This window comes from Giraffa tippelskirchi, chromosome 4, assembly GCF_054371585.1.
Source record: "Giraffa tippelskirchi isolate mGirTip1 chromosome 4, T2T-mGirTip1v1.2.pri, whole genome shotgun sequence".
Taxonomy (NCBI): domain Eukaryota; kingdom Metazoa; phylum Chordata; class Mammalia; order Artiodactyla; family Giraffidae; genus Giraffa; species Giraffa tippelskirchi.
Window position 1 is genome coordinate 94,816,532 of NC_137278.1, and position 20,385 is coordinate 94,836,916.

A 20,385-nucleotide genomic window follows, 5' to 3' on the forward strand; every position below is an offset into this window, starting at 1 on the left:
GAGGGGTTCTTAAGTCTAGTCCCAGACCAGTATCAGAAGCCCCTGAAACTCTCTGGCCCCACCTCAGAGCTTTTGAACCCAAAACTCTGGGCTTGGAATTTGCAATGGGTTCTAACAAGTCCTCCAGGTAATGTGACACATGCTAGGAATCTGCTACAGGACTTAGGTGTCTACACCTGCAACCTTGTGGGTCCTTCTTCTCTCCTGAGCCCCACCCTGTCCTCAGGGTGCCTTGGGATGCTCCATGGCTGCAGGGTGGCCAGCATCTCTTTTCAATTCCTTATAATAAACTTCCTTTTGGAGTCTGAGCCACAACTGGATCCTCTCCCTTCACGTTATACAATAAGCTCAGCATGCAACACAGTGCCTCAAAGTATGGGGCTTCACAAGCACTGATTGAATGGATAAACAGTTTTGTGTACAAAACGAGTTATTCTGACGCAGATACTTCATGTTCAGTTTTATGGAGGTTACAAATATTCTCTCAGCCGAACTTGATGAACTGATCTTGGGGAAATACCTTCTAAGACAAGAGTTTGGTCCTCCACAAAAAGCCCTTACTTCCGGCAGATTCCAGGAGCATTCACTTAGGCTACACCCGGTCCACAACCACAATGGCTTCAACATAAATGTTGTGCTGGAATGACTGCATCTGATTTTCCAGAATGTTATCAAAGCACTTGTCGTGTCCGACTCTTTGCGACCCCGTGGACCCCTCTGTCCAGAGGATTTCCCAGGCAAGGATACTGGAGCAGACTGCCATTTCCTCTTCCAGGGGATCTTCTCAACCCAGGAATTGAACACACACAGGGGATCTCCTGCATCTCCTGTATTGGCAGGTGAATTCTTTACCACTGAGCCACCTGGGAAGCCCATCAAAGCATCAGGAGTTTAACAAGAAGGTTGCACTTCAACAAAAGGGAGATTACAACCTGAACTCTCAGCGACAGTTACCTGCCCCACCCTGCATTCCAGCCACAGGACAGGGCGAGTCAAGAGGAATGGAACAGTTTGCTCTTGTTAGTCCTGGGCCATACACGAATGTGCTGTGATGCACCGTGTTATAGTTACTACTGTGTTTCTCAACTTCTGCATGGGCTGCGCGCTTGTGTGAATCGCACAGTGGCAGGAATCAGAGTCTGGACACAAAGCTGGAATGGAGAACTTAAGTGACTCGAAACTGAGATGTGCTGGCTGAAATCCACAATTTCAGTCTTGGTGTGGAAAAAAAAGAGTAAATGAATTTCTCTGCTCAGTGCGGTGGTCCATCGACCCTAAGGCTGAAAGAAGGCAACAATAGCAACTAGGATGAATTGAGGATGCCAAAAGGAAGCACACACAGAGAAAGACACACAGCACACGCTACAACAGGGTGACACTCCAGACAGTCTGAGAAACTAAAGAACCAGTGACAAACGAGTGGAACATCTCATGGAAGAGATGTTCGCAAGAGATACGTCTTGCATCAAGAGAGGGTGGATGACAGCTTGCACAGCCTTTAGGGGTGTGGGAGGGGAGCGGACCAAGGGATGGCGGCAAAGGGGTACAGGCTGTCTTCTTGGGGTGATAACCATGTTTAAAGATGGACTGTAGTGATGTATGCGCAACTCTGAAGGACTACAGGCCACTGAGTTATATGCACACTTTAAATGGTGAATTGTGTGGTATGGATCACCTCAATAAAGTTGTCAATAAAAGAATCAAAGGCAGTATTTAATATAGTTTATTGTAGAAAAGCTGTTTAGTACTGGTTTCCACATAAGGGACTAGCAGCTCTGCTTGGCTGATGCTCCATCCACATCATCTCCCTGCAGCAGGATTTCTCGGGGGGAGAAGCTGCCAGAACTGTATAATTCAGACCACAACAAAAACAATGATTTTGTGCTGGACCATCGAATTTCAGATTTCCTGTAACCAAGGAAACTAGGAGATAAGACTTAGGCATAGAGCTCCCACACTGTCTTCACAAGAAGCCAAGTTGCAGCCAATGGGGCTGGTTGTCTGCTCCAGGACTGGGCGGTCCATGCCTGGAGTAGGTGGGGCTCACAGCCCTCCTGGGGCCTAGCTGCCCCAGGGCACTTCCTCGCAAGCCCCATGCTGCACAGGGGCCTGATGTCCTCTCCAGATGAACATCAGGGGGTTTATTTCAAGCTACTAAAGCAAACAAGAAGGAAATAAGAGTAGCAAACCAGTGAGAACCAATCGCAGCTCATACGCATGCTCAGTGACTCAGTCATGTCCGACTCTTTGCGACCCCATGGACTGCAGCCCCACCCCTGGCTCCTCTGTCCATGGCATTTTCCAGAATACTGTCATATGCTGGGTCTGTATACAGATACAAACAGAACAAGGTAACATCGGGCCATCGTCAGGGAATCAGAGAGGAGAAATGAGGTGAACTACGAGCACAAGGAAGTTAGGTCAGAGGCAGAGGTGGACGAGTGCCAGGCAGATTCTGAAAAGCACACATGACATGATATGAGCATCTCATAGTGAAGGGTTGGGCAGACCAGATGTGAGCATCTCCTACCTGAACACCTGTTACTTCTCTCCTGAGAAAATGGCTTAATTCCTTAGCCATTTTACTTTGCAAAACGCAGCACCTACTTCTGCTAAAGTGAAGCATGGGCATTGTTTAAGTCCTAGGTGGCAGAGAGAGCAAGTGTCACCAAGTCATCCTTAGAGGGGATGACTTGACCCTCCTGACCTCCTGTGAAACCCCCACCAATGGAGGGAAGCTTGAACAAGAGCCCAGAATGACAGACCACTGAAGGTCTATTCCTCGTCACCCACACCAGCTGCAACAGACAAGGAAGGTAACTTGCTCATTTGGTGGCCTAGGTATTTCCAAGTTTATTTTCACCTTAGAGCAGGAACGTGTTTCTAGCATGAAGCAGAGAGGAGCTAGTTGACCAACATGTGTAATTGATGATGAAGTTGCATGGCTACCCCTCCCCAACTTGGGGACTCTGGCAAGGTGCTGACACCCATGGCTGACCTGAGATGTACCCAGCGAGGAATGTTCCTGCCAAGCTATGGGGCAGGGGTGTACGGGTGTTGATGGAGCACATCCATGGCGGGGCCATGATTACTTTGCACTGGAGGAGCTCCAATGATCAGGTTTAGGTTCTTATTTATGCACCAATTTGAGAAAGGGTTCCTTCCAACATCCAGTTAGCTACAGAACAGATAGCATGCATTTTACTTCTTGATCCAATTCAGGCTTGGAAAAACAAAACCCAGTTTCTTCCTAAGAAGCTTTACTTTTGCTTTTGGCTTCAGGAACATGGCCATTAAGAGCTCACTATCAATTTCATTTTAAGATTTTAAATAAAATATTTATTTGGCTGTGTCGGCTCTTGGTTGCCCATATGGCACAAGGGCTTCTTTTGAGTGGGTTGCTCCAGCTCTGCAGTTGAGGCACACAGGCTTAGTTGCCCCACAGCAAGTGGAATCTTCCTGGACCAGGAATCAAACCCACGTCCCCTTCAAGGGAGGTGGATTCTTAACTGAATGGACCACTAGAGAAGTCCCTCATTCTAAGATCTCTGAACAAATGTTTGCCACTTTCGTAACTTGTGCCTGGGAATCCCCTGGGCCACCCCTTTCAGGGAGATAGCAAAATCTGGGAGCCGCCCACTCGGGCCAGGAGTGGCACCAGGGAAGGAGGATCCTTATAGAAAGTAAACATTCTGCAGGAACAGAATATATTTGAAACTCATGCCACATGAAACAGGTGTCACTTTTACTTTATTTAAGGACAAAAAAAAGGGGAGAAGAGGGACAACAGTCATTTTCATAATACACAGAAGACAAGTTAGCACTGAAAAAAGAAGGCTGTGTGTGTACTTGCCACCAGTCTGCTTCGCAGTTCTGATTAGTAAACTTAATGCAGCTTGTCATTTGCATTACCGTTTAGCAAATTTATAATTGGCAAAATTAGGGATTATGAACCATCATTTAAGTGGACTACAACTAAAACAAAAGCCTAAATAACCCATAAAAAAAAAAATCACTTAAAAATAGACCATAAATATGTGATGCCCATTAGTGTAACAAAACTATTTTTTGTAAACATTTTCTTCAACACAACATGTGCATGAGAAAAAGTAAAAAACAAACAAAAAAAAAAACAAAACTGCATTTGATATAGAGACTCTGTTTTAAATACAGAAAAGTATCACTTATTAAAGCTTCAACTAAACCTAGAGCCATACTGATACTTTGTTTGGAAGAGTTGTCATGGTTTTCTAGGTTCCATATTTAGTGGTATCGGCACAATACTAAATTCTCCAGCTAATTTTGCCATCTTGGCACTTGAGTGAAGTCACTACCCTGTTAGGAATGAAATGGAGAGAGCCTACCATCTCCCATGGAGAAAGCTAACTCGGCGGCTGCTTGAAGCTGTGGCAACCTAAGTTAGTCTGCACGGCGGGAAGGCCAAGGAGGGAGAGACACCCCAGACAAGGAAGGAGACCCCAGGCACCCGACCAGGGGACCAGTGGCTGGTTGACCTCAGTCAGCCAAGCCCAAAGATGGATTCAGTCACGTTCAACTCCAACACCACCAGTTCCTGCCCAGGTAGGACAGGCCCACACTGACCTGAGCTCGGAGCCCATCATCCTCAACTTTTTTATATCTTTCATGTTGGTATCAGAAGTTTAGTATTTTTTTGAAAGACACCTGCCCAACTTGACCTTTCACTGGTCATGGGAGGGGCTACAACTGACCCCACTACGCAGTCCATTCTCCTCCTGGCGCACATGTTTGCTAGGGCACATTTCGTCTCTGGTCAAAAGCCAACCTGAGAAGGGAATCACCAGCAGTGATGTGACAGGGACCGCAGCCCCGCAGTGATTGGTCTGGCCAGTCTCAGGACTCCTGCCAAGGGCGGGATTAGCGCCCAGACCTTCTCTTCTTTAAGTACAAATGACCAGAATAGAACTGATTCTTTCTGCCTTAGACGCCAGCACTATGCTGAAGTCAACATGCATGGAAAGCCTGTTTCCCCAGCCTGAATCCTTCCAACATGGAGGCAGGTTTTCTCAGCGGGTGCTGCTGTGGTGGGTGTACATGACCAGCTGTTGTTTCTGCATTTGTGAGCGTGTGTATTTTTCACTACATTTTTGAAATTCAAAGGGGGGGTCTCTGGCAAAAGTGCTGACCCAGGAGGAAGAGAACAATGGGTCAAAGCAGATGCCAAATGGGATGCAGCTTCAGGGGTAGGGGGTGGAGGGTGGGGGCAGACTCAGCAAACAGGTGCAAGTGATTGTTAATTTCTTGGGGCGGAAATTCACCATGGAGGAGGAATAAGCCTAGGCCACACTGAGCTTTTGTTTGGTGAGTGAGATTCCCATCAGAACTCTGCCAGAGGACAGGCGGATGGCTGAGCCACCCTTTAACAAATAAACAATATAATCAACATCCTCAGAGGAAGCCAGTGACCAGAAGTCATGAAACCAATTATTACCCAAGACATTTATTACAAATGTCATGAACATATTCATAAAGTAAAACTGGTTTAAAAAACAGAGAGAGCGCGCAGAGAGCAAGGGAGAGCACTCGAGAAGCCAGGGCTCTGATATCACACCCGAAACGCAGGAAGATGCTATCTTATGAATGAGCAGTATTAACTACATTCTTAAAATAGTTTTAGTGCATTGCATTTTTAGAAAAAGGGAAATATCCCCAGCCCCAAGGAAAGGTTCTGGCAACACTGTCAACAGTTTGTGGGGTTGTCCCCCATATGACCACCTGTCTGCAAACTCCGAGCTGAGAACAGCGAGGCCACAAGTGCTGTGGGCAACAGCTGCCTGTCCATCCACCACCACCGATGAATCTGGTGGAAAACGGCGTGATCTGCTTTCTCAGCTCAAGCAGATGTGCCCATCAGCCTCATGGCTGTTTCCCACCTTCGGGGACAATTTCTCTTGTGCCTACTGAGACGTGATGAAATAACAGTCAAACTTCAATCGGATCGTTTTGGTATCAAGGTTAAACATTAATGTTTTCCTCCAAAGACATAGAAACTAAACCACCTCTTAATGCATTAAAAACAATGAGGTAGGCGAAAAAATAAACACGTGGTTGAAAAAGATTTTTTCCCCCTCTGCAAGTGCCAATCGTGGTGAAACTGCTGTTGCACTTTCAGGTTTAAACAAAAATTAAACCTTTGACCGAGGCAGCACTAATACTGTCACACAACAAGGTTCTGGGCAGGATACAAATGCACACCCTTTCTTTTTCCTTTTTTTTTTTAAAAGAATCATCTGCACGTGATTCTAGGCAAAACTTGGTACACAGAAAAACGACTGAGTTCTTGGCCAAAAAAAAAAAATTCCCAAGAAACCAAATGGGTCCCTAAACCCACCCACCCGCCTCCCAAGCCCCACCCACAAAAAAGTTATCCTAGTAACTGTGTCTTTCACATTTTATAAATATTAACTTCTTAAACCTGCACCTTCTTCTTTGTCCACATATGGTCACATTACAAAAAAAAAAAGAAATGTCAATTAAATACGTTGTTAATGTTACTATATTAAATCTGCTCTTGGCTTCAGCGACCTGCTCCTCCGAGCGCACGTTTACACCTGCCAACCGCCCCCCCACCCCGCCCCGCACAGGCGTCCGGTCTCCATCCGCGGACGCCTCAGGATGGAGCCGCTGACAAGAACACTGGAGCTGGAGGGAATGCGCATGCGTTCTGCCCGCTGCTCCATCCCAGCACGGATAGCACCTGATGGCAGTCTCAACAGCACCAGCTGCGATGCAGCCTCGATTTATTTCGAACAGGACAAGAAGAGAATGGGGATGAACTGGTAAGAGCGGGTGGGGGCGGGGAGGAGACCCCCGCCCACGCGGCCTGAGCAGCTCCGCGCTCCAGTTGCCAGGATCTCCGGGTTCTCACGATCGACACCTCCGGGGCCGGCAGCCTAGCCCGCCGCTCCTACCAGCTCAGAAGAGAGGTCCTGCCGAGAGTCATGAAGTAAACTTGGCTGCTGCCCCCAGACCTGACCGAGGCAAAGAACACCTGCAGGGAGAGAGGAGGGAGAGGAGTGAGTGGGACCCGGAAAGCCCGGAGGCCCCCTCCCAAAGGAAATCTGGGGTGATGTCCATGCATCAGTAAGGAGCCAGTTTTCATCTCCACTAGGAGGCCTTCTCTGGTGGCTCAGACAGTAAAGAATCTGCCAGCAATGCGGGGAGACCTGGGTCAGGAAGATTCCCTGGAGTAGGAATGGCAACCCACTGCAGTATTCTTGCCTGTAGAATTTCATGGACACAGGAGCCTGGTGGGCCTACAGCCCAGGGAGTCACAAAGAGCCGGAGGAGGCTGAGGGATGAACATTTTCTTAACTTAGGAAGACTCCTTAGCCAAGAGGTGACTCTGTGCACCCCGTGCCCTATTGTGAGAACACAGAGGAAGCAAGGAGATGTTCCCCAAACTGGATCATCTGTGCTCACGTCCACCGTTAACACCTTCCAAAAGATCAACGTGTTTGGCAAACTCAGTGATCAGTGGGGAGGAGGCTCAGCCGTTTTGTTTTTCTCTTTTAAAAAAATGAAACTGAAATGTCTTGGTTATTTCATAGGACTCTGTCAAATAAATATATAATTTAGTTTTGTGCTTTTTATTAATAAACCCTGATGGGTGTGACATCATGAATGATAAAAAAAAAAAAGTTTAAATGCCTGAAGTTCAAAGAATACTGTGGTTATGGTTTCACTGAACATACTTAGGAAAATGTAAGGCCCAAAGCTGGTAAAATCCTGGGTTAGCTTTGAGGTTGCGTGGATTTCCAAGGTAAAAGATTTGGGAGATATTATGTAGGTCAAGTGCACCGACGAATGAGCCAGAAGACTAGACTGCAGGAGGAAGTGGGCTGGGGGTGATGGGGACCCTGAGTAGAGCACCTAGTTGGGCGGGAGGCCCTCCTGCCCAGGAGAAATGACAGCTCTTCTTCATCTGAGAAGTCACCCTGAGGCCTGGTCACTGGAAGGCTTCATGTATTTTAATGTGAAGCAAGAGGTGGGAATGTTTCTAAGGCTGCAGTAGGCTGCCTCAGGTAGTCAGACATATTTTCATCCAAGTGACAGAAGAGAGAGAAATCTAAGCTTAGAAAAGGCCGGAGGGGTCACCACTCTTGGCCAGCTGTCTGCTCCACTCCAAGGCTGGTTTGGGGAGGAAGGGAGTCCTAGAGAAGAAAACAATGTGGCCAGTTTGGAAAAGCAAAGGTTTTAACTTGGGCTTTGATGCTCTGGGGTCTCACAGGTCTCACCTGTAGGCAGCACTCCTGCTTTTGCATAAAATAATTTCTCCTCTTAGGCACTTATGCCAGGAAAACAATGCAGTTATGTCAATACTCAAAAGACGGACTAACAATGGTGTATTTCAAGCATATATCAGGGGAAGGAAAATTTCCCCTATTACTTAAATGTGCACAAGGGTTCTTTCTAATCACAAAAGAGTTCCATCCATTTAACTGGGAGCGTTAACCTGTTCTATCCCTAAATTAAACACAGCCCAGACAGGCCACCTAATGGGGAAAAAAAAAACCTCAAAAGACAACAAAAACCCAACACAGAATGATTTCTGCAGCGATAAACATGGCCACCCCCTCAACAAAAACAAAATAAAATATATCCTGACCTCCATTAACGGGTCTAAAAAATCACTGCTGAAAAAGTTCCTTGATACAGTTATTTCAGAATCTATCAAAATCCCAAGGAAAGGCTTCACCGAACTCCATGGAAAATAAACCACTGCTGAAAGATTTAAAAAGAATCCCTAAGGAGACTGTTACCTTGTCATTGCGTTCACACAAGAATTTCAGCCTTTGAGCCCTTTTGTGCATAAACACGCCATCCAAGTGGCCAGTTTCCACAGATCGGATCTCTATGGCCTTTTCTCCCCAGCCCATCGTCTGATTGGATCGAATATATGCTTTTTGAGAGAGGAAAACACATATTGTTAAAGATGAGGAAACAGCCATGGAAAGAAGCTGCTCAGGTTTTACACATACACACACACACACCACCCCTCTAAACAGCATTTGGAGGTTTTTGTAAGACAGGGGTCCCCAACCTCCAGAATCTAATGCCTGATGATCTGACGTGGAGCTAATGTAATAACAGAAATAAAGTACACAATAAATATAATGTGCTTGACTCATCCCCAAACCATCCCTCCTCTCCCACGTCTTCCACAAAACTGGTCCCTGGTACCAAGAAGGATGGGGACCACTGATGTAAGGAACTCTACACGTGCAACCTTGTGGTTCATCCTGGAAGGTGATGTTTTACATTATCAGTTAAGTCTGTTGATGCCTCTGCGGAGGACATGCTGGAGCATCACCCCCATTTCCTGTCCATAGTTTAGCTTATATTTTCCTCACGCCAATTAACAGGGAGAAGAAAAGGCAAGTGGACAGAGCCAGCAACTTGGCTAATATAAAACCAAAGTAGTTTGGGGAAATAAACTTGGAGCCAACAGGGTTCCAGACATCAATCTTTAGGACACGCACAAAGAAGGTCAGAGGCTGTGTGTGGACTGCGGCTGGGCCATGAGATCACCACAGCATCACTTACCTTCAGGGTTCCCCTCACCTTCCACCCATTAGTCACAACTACATCTGTCTTACTGTCCCTGGCTGCCTTAGATTAAATGAAGGACTGTGAAGACAGAGCTTTAAGAAATAATTACTTGGGGCTTCTCTGGTGGCTCAGTGGTAAAGAATCTGCCTGCCAATGCAGGAGACATGGGTTCGATCCCTGATCTGGGAAGATCCTACATGCCGTGGAGCAGCTAAGCCTGTGAGCCACAACTAGAGCCTGTGGCTCACACACCCTAGAGCCTGTGCTCCACAACAAGAGAAGCCACCACAATGAGAAGCCTGCACACCACAACTAGAGAGTAGCTCCTACTCGCCACAACTAGAGAAAAACCCATGCAGCAGCAAAGACCTAGCATAGCCAAAAAGAAAATAAATAAGTTTATTAAAAAAAAAAAAGATGGGAAGAGCCAACTCATTAGAAAAGACCCTGATGCTGGGAAAGATTGAAGGCGAGAGGAGAAGGGGATGACAGAGGATGAGATGGTTGGATGGCATCACTGACTCCATGGACATGAGTTTGAGCAGGCTCTGGGAGACCGTGAAGGACAGGGAAGCCTGGTATGCTGCAGTCCATGTGGCCGCCAAGAGCTAGACACAACTTAGCGACTGAATAACAAAATAAATAAATTGATTAAAAAAAAAACTACTTAAGATTTTGTCCTAACATAAGACTATGACGCATCACAGTCTACAATCTACCTTTCCCACCACCTACTGCCAACCACTCTGTTAAATGGCCAAATGGTCTGAACACCATGTAACACCAATATCTGAAACACACGTATTTTCAGGAAAGGCTCTACTTTAACAAACACGACCTCTTCCGCTCAGGGACACGTACCTACAGACGTTGGCATCTCTCCCCACTGCAGAACCACGTCCTTGGTGATCCTCCCGTAGGTGTTCACATAAACCCCTTCATCTTCATAGCACACCAGGAGCTCCATGCCATCTGTGTTGGGGAGGATGATGATCGCGTGGGGTTTGATGCTACACTGGATCTGGAGAAGGGGGACAAAGCACAGGGAAGCATGTCGGTGGCCACCTCTATTCCTGCACACAGGCTTAATAAGAGTGTCTAGTGCAAAGTCACTGGCTCAGCTTCCTGGTGATAAATACAGCAACTGGACAACATTGTGGAGAACCCACGTGATGTCACGTATATCTGAAAGTCTACCTCTGATACGCCCTATCCTCTACTCATTCACATCTCTTGAGGCCCCTGGAATATATTTGGACTATGGGTTCCATTTAATACATTACATTCCTCCCCCATGGATGTCCTGACCTGCCAGCAGCTGCCCACCCCCATCCCGTGTTAGTGAAAGCAGGGCTGCGCAGGTCTCGGGAGGGCTTCAGAGACAGGAGCAGAGAGCTACTGAAGAGGGCATGCCACTGAAATACTCACCCCCCCTGCAAAGGGGAAGCAAGGAGCCCCTGCCCGTGTTAGTGCGCTGAGCAGAGCACAGAGAAAAGTCAAAACAAAACGAGGCCAGTCAACCAACCATGGAGTGTGGGTTCTTTCTTACGTGTGTTGGTAGGTAAATGTCATAGACCGATCCTGAGTCCACATCAACAGCATGGAATCCAGCACAGGATCCATAGATCACTTTCAGCCTCTGGCCTTCCTCCACAGTGAGATCCACCAGCAACGGCTTGTGCACCAGCTCGCCAAATGACTGCAAAGAAGCAGGCGAGAAGCTGCAGTGAGATTAGCAGAACTTAGGTCTGACGGTTCCAACTGGAGAAGCCAGACCCAGGCACTCAGTTACTCAATGACTGAACCACCCTGGCAAAAACCATAAGCAAAAATACTCCACACGGTGAGTCTTTATTTTGCTTTTATCTGTTAACATCAACTACTCTAATGCAGATGATAGAGAGAGAGGAGTGCTGCAAGAGACACATATAGAGAATTTTATCAGTGTGGTCATCACAGTCTCTACGGAGCTACTCAAACTTCCACTTTAACTTTCCAACTCGTTTAATAGTGGTAATGAGAGGCTACCATGTACTGTGACAGCCTGGGTGGCCTGAAACGTCAATACCTATAGCTCATGAGAGATCCAAATAAGCTATTTATTTATAAAACAATGAGTACAGTACTTGGTCCATGAAGATGATTAAGATCAGATCTCAGAAGATAATTGTAACTTTACAATCAATTGCTTTTAGTCAATAATATGTGGCTTTATTTTAAAGCAAATATGATAACCCCATTTATCTTGCTTTACTGGAGAATCAAATAATAAGCCATCTAAGTATGTCAATTTTCCAGATAATGGAGGCCTACCCTTAATATGTCAAAACCATTTTAAAAAATAAGTAAGCAATCATTTTTGATTAAAAAAAAAAAATTCTTAATTTCTCACCCTGCACTAAAACAGGCCCAGGGGTGATGCTTATGGTTTTGTGTCTAATATCAGAAATGATGTTTATTAAGTGATTTATAACATCTAGTGACATAGTAATACTATTTTTAACTAAAAGTTTTATAAAATTTGTATCTAGTGCAGTCTAGAATTACAAAAAAATATTAAAAACACCCACAAAATAACTGTATTTTTCTACAGTATTTTTCTTGAAACAAAAAATAGTATACTATACATATTTTTAAATACTTATTCTATTTAATGTAATATACATCACTATGTCATTAAGAATTTCTGTAACTTCACTCATAATTAGTCCTCTGTTGAACAGGTGTACTTGGAAGCTGCCTACTGCTGATAAAAAATTGAAAGTGAAAGTCACTCAATCACGTCCCAACTCTTTGCAACCCTATGGACTATACAGTCCATGGAATTCTTCAGGCCAGAATACTGGAGTGGGTAGCCGTTCCCTTCTCCAGGGGATGTTCCCAACCCAGGGCTCCTGCCTTGTAGGCAGATTCCTTATACCATCTGAGCTATCAGGGAAGCCCATGAATACTGCAGTGGGTAGCTGTTCCCTTCTCTAGGGTATCTTCCCAACCCAGGAATTGAACCGGGGTCTCCTGCACTGTAGGAGGATTCTTTACCAGCTGAGCTACCAGGGAAGCCCATGGTGTCATAGACATACACATATATTTCATTGATTCCTTGGCTTGTTTTACATAAACGACCAGCCAACTTATTCCCTGGCTCTTGTTCACAGTGTGCACGGCTGATACTATCTTTAAGCGCACTTGACGTTATTACCTTAAAGGCCATGAATTTGTGATATGGCTTGGGTGCCCACGCGTAGACTTCCACAGAGCTCTTCAAAGCAATGACCAGAAACTTGATCCTTTCATATTTTACTGAAACAGTAAGAAGAGCACAGGTCAGTATCATGGTGGAACTCTTAGTTCCTTTAGCAGTCTTCTGCAAACTCTGCAAACATGCCCTTCTCTGTTGATCCATCCAAACCAATGAGAGAACAATGCTGAGACATCAAGCACTGGTTTACTTCCCAGATTCCTGAATATACATTCAGGCTGTCCCCATCCTCCTCAATGTTATGTTGGACTTCACTCCATACCCTGGTTACTATCAATGAGCAATTTCAACGCTGCTCCTACCGTTCTTAGTATTTAATAATTAAGGACAGTGTCGACCTTTCCACCCTGTTGTCTGGAGGACTCAGCATTAGTTCCAAAGGATAATGATGTGATTTATCAGCGAAGAGACTACTGAATACCAACAAGAGGTCAAATCTTCCACGTGGGCTTTCCCGAGTCCCACGTGGAGCTTACAGATGGAAGAACTATGACAAAATACTCATCAACTGAATTTGAATTCTATCTGTTTCTGTGTATAAGACCAAGTATCACCTTACAGCACTTCCAGTTATAGAGATAGTAGTGGTTGGTAGGATTCTTCATAAAGTCCTGTATCAAAAGTAAAGAATATCTCTCTGTAACTTAATACATATATATGAAGGCCTTCTTTACACAGCTGTCTCAGTTCTCTGACAGCCAGCATGTCTGCTAAGAGCAGATACCCGGATGGCCCTGGCCACACCTGACTTATTGGCTGTGTAGACCCCAGTGTCTGCACAGCCTCTCTAAACCACAGCACTACTGATCCTGACTTTGACCGTGAGACTCAGCTTGTTGACTTGATAACTCTCCTTGTTAAATTCCATGTGTTGTCACTATTCAAATGAATCATAGGACTATGACAATACAAACGATCCTAAGAGGCTATCCAGTGCTGATGGGATAGAGTTTTCCGTGACTGTTGAAAGGTTTTATGCCCACCCTGTTAATATGACAGCCACTAGTTACATGGGGCTATTGGACACTTGGAATGTACTCGTGTCACTGAGGATCGAAACTTTAAAGTTTACTTCATGTTAATTAATTTACAGATAAAATTAAATACCCACTCCCACCCTCCCTGTTCTTGATGGCAACCACACTACACAGCACAGGTCCGGGTCAACTGAATAATACTTTGACCACCTGATGCGAAGAGCCGACTCTTTGGAAAAGACCCTGATGCTGTGAAAGATCAAGGGCAGGAGGAGATGGGGGCAGCAAAGGTTGGATGGCATCACCAACACAATGGACATGAGTTTGAGCAAATTCCGGGAGATGGTGAAGGACATGGAAGCCTGGCATGCTGCAGTCCATGGGGTCGCAAAGAGTTGGACATGACTGAGCGAGTGAACAACAACAACAGAAGTCTAAACCTAACAAATGAATGCTTGTGATTCATCCTGTATGAACAACGGGCCTGAGTGAGGGTGGACATTCTGTCCTGGGGAAAAGTCCAGCTCAGTCTAACACATCTGCCCTTGCTCCCCTGTGGGGTCATCTATTCAGGGACATTTCAGCTGTTATGAGCCAGTTCATTACATTCAGCCTTATATGATTCCAGCTACCACTCTCAACAAGTAAAAATGTTACAACACAGAAAATCCTAAGCCTCAAACCTACACCAAGGGGATAGAGCCCTGCAGGATCACTCAGAATCACTCTAATATTGGGGTGGCATTCACATTCATTAGTAACCAGTGAGCTGAGGGCTGCGAACAGATTACATCAACAAGATGACAACGCCAAGGACTGGAATATCCCTGGGAGCAGAAGCACTGACCACAGCATGTAGCTTCATAAACACAGAAGAATAGAAAACACACAAGCAGAAATCAACATCCAAGAGGCCCCTCACATTCTCAGTCTTAAATATATAGAGAAACCCGTTGCTCATCTTCTCAACTTCCCATTTCAAATGCAATTAGAACACATCATCTCACCCATAAAACTGTAATTGGGCTAAGCACCATCGTTTCTCCTTAATTTCCAATGTTAGAGCCAGTATTTTGATTTTTTTTCCCCAACACACACAAAAAATGTATTTTGGTTTTGTTCTTGTGAAATCTTATGAGAAGCAGGGCATGAATGTTGCAGAGAAAAGAACAAAATGGTTGCCACAAAATGCTGCCTGGCCAGCAAGATTCATTTCTCAGTGATGAGCACAGTAGCTGTGCACAGCGCATTTTATTCAAACCGACAGGCCAAAGCTCTTTAGGCAAACTCTCAAACATCCCATCAGTAACTGCCAAGGAGCCACAGTGTTTCGAGTGAGAACCAGCTTGTAAGGCCAAGGAGGAATCCAAGGGGCCTGGTGTTCTTCAGGCAATGCTTCCTTAACGAGGTTCTTCTGAACCCCGTCTTACAGAGGAGAATGTGGACTGTCCGAGGTCAGGGTGATGGAGGTCAGGGACCGCTGAAGTGAACCTCATTATGATTCAAACGGAGCCCTGTGGACCTCAGGATTAGAAGGTGCTTCAAATGAGTTAGGAGTATCAGAGACACGTTTCTCACTAAAAGCTTCAAAAACACATAAATTTTAAACAAAAGATAAATTAAACCTCTGAAAAGCAGAACCCTTGCAACCATGGTGGAACTTACCAACTTTATAATGCACACAGCCTTCCAGGTCCCCCACTGTTGTCCAACCCTGCTTCTTCTCAACCTCTGGGTCATTGTGAAGTATTTTATTTCTTAACCAGGACAAATAGTAGACACGTAACTTATCCTTTTTGCCTAGCAAAACAAATAATAAGTACTTTACATGCATATTCAAAATTAGGTATCTTTGTTAACAATAGTAATCAAAATAAACTGTAATAAACAAAAATACCATCCCCTTCCCCCACCCCAAGGGAATCATTTTGTATCCGTTTCACTAGAAACTCAATCCAAGCTATTAGGTCATCTGATTCTTAAAACCTTCTGGAGTAACAACTGTTTCCCATTTAAGAGCACAAAAGGGTTTCACTGATCACCCAACTTGGGGACTTCAGTCCAGCAAAAGGCAGTTCAGTTCAATTCAGTCACTCAGTCATGTCCAACTCTTTGCAACCCCATGAACCGCAGCATGCCAGGCCTCCCTGTCCATCACCAACTCCCAGAGTCCACCCAAATCCATGTCCATCGAGTCGGTGATGCCATCCAACCATCTCATCCTCTGTCCTCCGCTTCTCCTCCTGCCCTCAATCTTTCCCAGCATCAGGGTCTTTTCAAATGAGTCAGCTCTTTGCATCAGGTGGCCAAAGTATTGGAGTTTCAGCTTCAACATCAGTCCTTCCAATGAACACTCAGGACTGATCTCCTTTAGGATTGACTGGTTGGAACTCCTTGCAGTCCAAGGGACTCTCAAGAGTCTTCCCCAACACCATAGTTCAAAAGAATCTATTCTTCGGTGTTCAGCTTTCTTTATAGTCCAGCTCTCACATCCATACGTGACCACTGGAAAAACCATAGCCTTGACTAGACGGCAAGCCATAAGCTAATGGACACAATGCACAGAGCTAAGAGAAGACTCCCACCCAGAACATGTGAAGAAGTCCTACACATCAATGAGAAGAGAGATAACCTAGCAAGCACAAAGATCAAACAAGTCAACCCTGAAGGAAATGAAGCCTGAATATTCACTGGAAGGACTGATGCTGAAGCTCCAATACTCTGGCCACCTGATGAGAAGAGTTCACTCATTAGAAAAGATCCTGATGCTGGGAAAGACTGAAGGCAAAAGAAGGGGGCAGCAGAGGATGAGATGGTTAGATATCATCACCGACTCAATGGACATGCGTGCTAAGTAATTTCATTTTGAGCAAACTCCGAGAGATAGTGAAGGACAGGGAAGCCCGGGGAGCTGCAGTCCACGGGGTCGCAGAGAGTCAGACATGACTTAGCAACTGGACAACAACAACAAATCTAGCAGAAATATTGAGCAAGCACCCAGAACAGACAAAAGAAGTCATCATCTTGATTCATAAAAAGGTACTTGCTCTCAATTGTCTGAAAAGGCTACACACTGTGTTAAGCCCACCTAGGACATTCCGGAAAAGGCAATAGAGAGCAAAAAAAGGTCACTGAGGAAGGGATGGAGCACAGAGGATTTTTAGGGTGATGCAACTTGTCTGTATGACACTGTAAAGGTAGATAAAATTACACATGTGTTCAACCCAGAGGACACTCACAGAGAACCCTAAACTGTGGATTTCAGCTAATATGAATACTAGTCCATCCACTGTAACAGGTGTCAGAGAAGAGGCGAAACTGGAGGGGCCCATAAGACTGTCTATTCTTTCTGCTCACTTTCTCCATAAACAAAAAACTGCTCTAGAAAAAAAAGCGAGACACAAAAGTATTTTCGCCATTTATTTGAGTTCAGTTCAATGAAGGCAAAAAGAGAGACATCAAACCATATCTAGTATATTCTAAGGTGTTCAAAGTCAGGACAGCGCTTCCTCGGGTGGGTGTGTGTTGGGGGGGGGGGGGTTGGTGATGGAGACAATGCAGGAGAGCTGTGGGCGGGTGGGGGAGGCCACCAGGCTGGGGGCTACACGATGGCTAACTGTGACTCTTCGTGGACCTGTAATTATTTATAATCTGTGTACTTTCTGTATTATGTCTTATACTTCAACACAATCTTAAGTTTTGAAGAATTTCTGAATGTTGGAAAATACTCAATACATTAAGTGAAACAAAGACAACATTGTTTTATGTACAGTGTTTTATTCCCACACTGTGAGATGCATTTATAGAAATGAGAAGGAAATATATTAAAAAGTTAATAAGAGCTATCTCTCTCAGACAGGGTTACATTTTATTTTCTTTTTCCTAAGCTTTTTTTTTCCTGTTTTTGAAGTTTCCTACAATTGACGTGTTATTGCTTTTATGATTTTGAAAACTAATGAAAGCTATAAAAAGAATACCAAAAAAATGGACCCAAAAAACGGTATCAGTTGATTACTGATCCACACAAATCACCTTGCTCACTGGATCACAAAATGAAGTTCCAACCATTTTCAGCTGCAGATTTATTTTTCCTCCGATTTGAAAACCTATCTCCATCAGCACTCAAGTCTTACATGGTTGTTTTCTCATTTAAGTGGAGATGGATTGTGAAATTTTTGCATTTCAACAGACAGCTTACTTATAACCAAAAACCTATTTGAAAACTAAAAATTACTGTGAGAAATTTGTTACATATAAATAAATACAGCAAGTTTGAGTTAGCTGATAATTAAATCAGAATCACTGTGGGTAATGAGGGGATAGGTCTTATACTTCTACACACTCTTTAACTCCAGAAAAAATGCAAATTAGGAAGTTATGATCCAGGCAACATGGATTCACATGCTGAATGGTTAAGTGAGTTACAAAGATACTTATAAAAATGTTTACAGGAGAGGGGAAAAAAGGAATAAATGGAAGAGTTACAACAGAAGTAAATAAACTTTAGTGCATCCATGCAGAGAAACATTTTGTGGCCACACAGAATGGCTATCATGAAGGAATACGGAAAAATAACCTACAGGTTTGGACACACCTTAACTTCAGGACAGTGGTTACCAAGGGTGAGAAGACGCCAACTGTATGCACAGCAGTGCATTCTGACATGTGGTAAAACCATCTCATCAGTACACAGGCATCATATTATTCCCTTAATATGCTGCATAACTATTTTTATAGAGACCTCTTCTCCCCCGAGTGTATATTTTGAGTGTGTATATGCTTACAAGACTGGAAGTTAAAAAGTGAAGTTAACAGTTTCTTTGGATGAACTGATTTTACTATTCATTCCTCCTGTTTGCTCTTCTGCAGTATTTCTTACTTTCTACAATCAACATATATAATTTATACCAAGAAAAATGCTCCTCCTAAAAAGAAACTTAGAGCAAGTGCTGACAGACATGGAAAAAAAAGAAAAACAAACACATACTTTTACCAGCAATGGCAAAGAATAGTTCTTTTTACACCAAAGAGTCCTGTAGGAAGAAGTGGACACAAACCCACACCCTGAACATGACAGGCCGCAGGGGGCAGCGGCAAGATGGGGATGGAGCGGGCGGGCGGGCGGGTGGAGACATGGAGTAGGAAGTGCGGGCACTCTGCTCCAGGTCAGCTCAGAGGAGCCCCACTCCGTCACAAGTTCACACAAGTGGGTCCCGTCTGAATACGCTTTCCTATCACATTATTGTAAAATCACGCTATGGTTCTACCTTTGAGCTATCACTTCGGAAAACAAGCTCACTCACGTTCCATGTGGGGAAGCACCGCACTTTTAAACAGTGCTGCCGGGCTGCTCTCCCAAACCCACACTTACCAGATATCGTCACTAAGACATTCAAGCCTTCCAGGACGTCCATCTGCTGAAATCGCCTTCTGTTGATCAGAGGATACACCTTCCCTTGGCCACTTCTGTCCAGCAGCATCAGGCCACTCTCGGTACCCACCAACAAGTTCACTCCTATGTCAAGGACACAGAAAGACCACAATTTTACACTGTGCGTGGCAGATGGCCTTGTAGGGAGCAAACAGCACCACCTATCAGGATAAGAGTGGTTTCCCCAAGTCACCCACAAACAGAGACACTGAGGATATGTGTGCTCAGTCACTCAGTCATGTCTGACTCTTTGGGACCCCATGGACTAACAGTCTGCCAGGCTCCTCTGTCCATGAAATTCTCTAGGCAATAATACTGGAGTGGGTTGCCATTTTTTTCTCCAAAGCTAAGGATGGTCAGAGCTTAAAGTACCCAAACTGCAACAAGTCACCATGGAGGGGAGAGGGTGGGATATTCATTTACACATTAATATAAAAAGGATCTAAGAGGGCAATGAGCTCGCCTCATTCCTGATCCTCTAGCTTCTAGATTCTCCTCAGTAGCCCCAGAACATCTGAGCCCACCATCTCCTGGGTACCACGACTCTCCCTCTTATGTACCCTATCAAACAACCGGACAGACAAACCTTTGTCCAATGTCATGATCCCCACCTGTTTCCTTCAACATCTGTCTTTGCTCAGGAAATCTTCTAGAACGAGCCACACACAGCCCCCTTAGTCCTTAACGGTTTGTGATCAACCTGGCATCTATCACTCAGTTTCAGGTTTTCTTAAAGACCATCTTCCATCATCTTTAAGAAACAAACAGCTGCATTTGGTCCTCAGTCCCTGTTTTCTTAGGAGTAGTACGTATCCGGCACACCCCAGCTCCTTCTCGCCAGCCGTGTCCCATCTCCCTTCTCATTTCTCCACACCTGCTCTGGCTTCCCCTGGTGGCTCAGCAGTAAAGAATCCGTCTACAATGCAGGAGCCGCAGGAGACATGGGTTTGATCCCTGGGTTCAGAAGATCCCCTGGAGAAGGAAATGGCAACCCACTCCAGTATTCTTGCCTGGGAAATCCCAGGGACAAAGGGGCCTGGGGGGCTACAGTCCATAGAGTCACAAACAGTCAGACACAACTGAGCGACTAACACTTTCATCAGGTATGTGTAAAATAGATGGCTAGT

The 20,385-nt window shown here is 45.0% G+C and overlaps 1 protein-coding gene across 50 annotated transcripts in view; it reads right to left on the reverse strand.

Moving 5' to 3' along the window:
• Nucleotides 1-3,733: 3,733 nt before the first annotated feature.
• Nucleotides 3,734-20,385, reverse strand: part of MAP4K4 (mitogen-activated protein kinase kinase kinase kinase 4) — a 151,394-nt gene continuing 134,742 nt past the window's right edge. For 36 of the 50 annotated variants that reach the window (XM_081596886.1, XM_081596913.1, XM_081596907.1 and 33 more), the window contains 7 exons: nt 19,199-19,342; nt 15,493-15,627; nt 12,791-12,891; nt 11,141-11,290; nt 10,453-10,612; nt 8,802-8,941; nt 3,734-7,030 (listed from right to left, as the gene is read on the reverse strand). In XM_081596886.1, coding sequence (XP_081453012.1) covers nt 6,947-7,030; nt 8,802-8,941; nt 10,453-10,612; nt 11,141-11,290; nt 12,791-12,891; nt 15,493-15,627; nt 19,199-19,342 — 914 coding nt within the window. In that variant the 3' untranslated portion in view covers nt 3,734-6,946. Of the gene's footprint in view, nt 7,031-8,801; nt 8,942-10,452; nt 10,613-11,116; nt 11,291-12,790; nt 12,892-15,492; nt 15,628-19,198; nt 19,343-20,385 lie in introns of all 50 variants that reach the window. The other 14 variants (XM_081596912.1, XM_081596880.1, XM_081596878.1 and 11 more) reach the window with 1 other exon arrangement.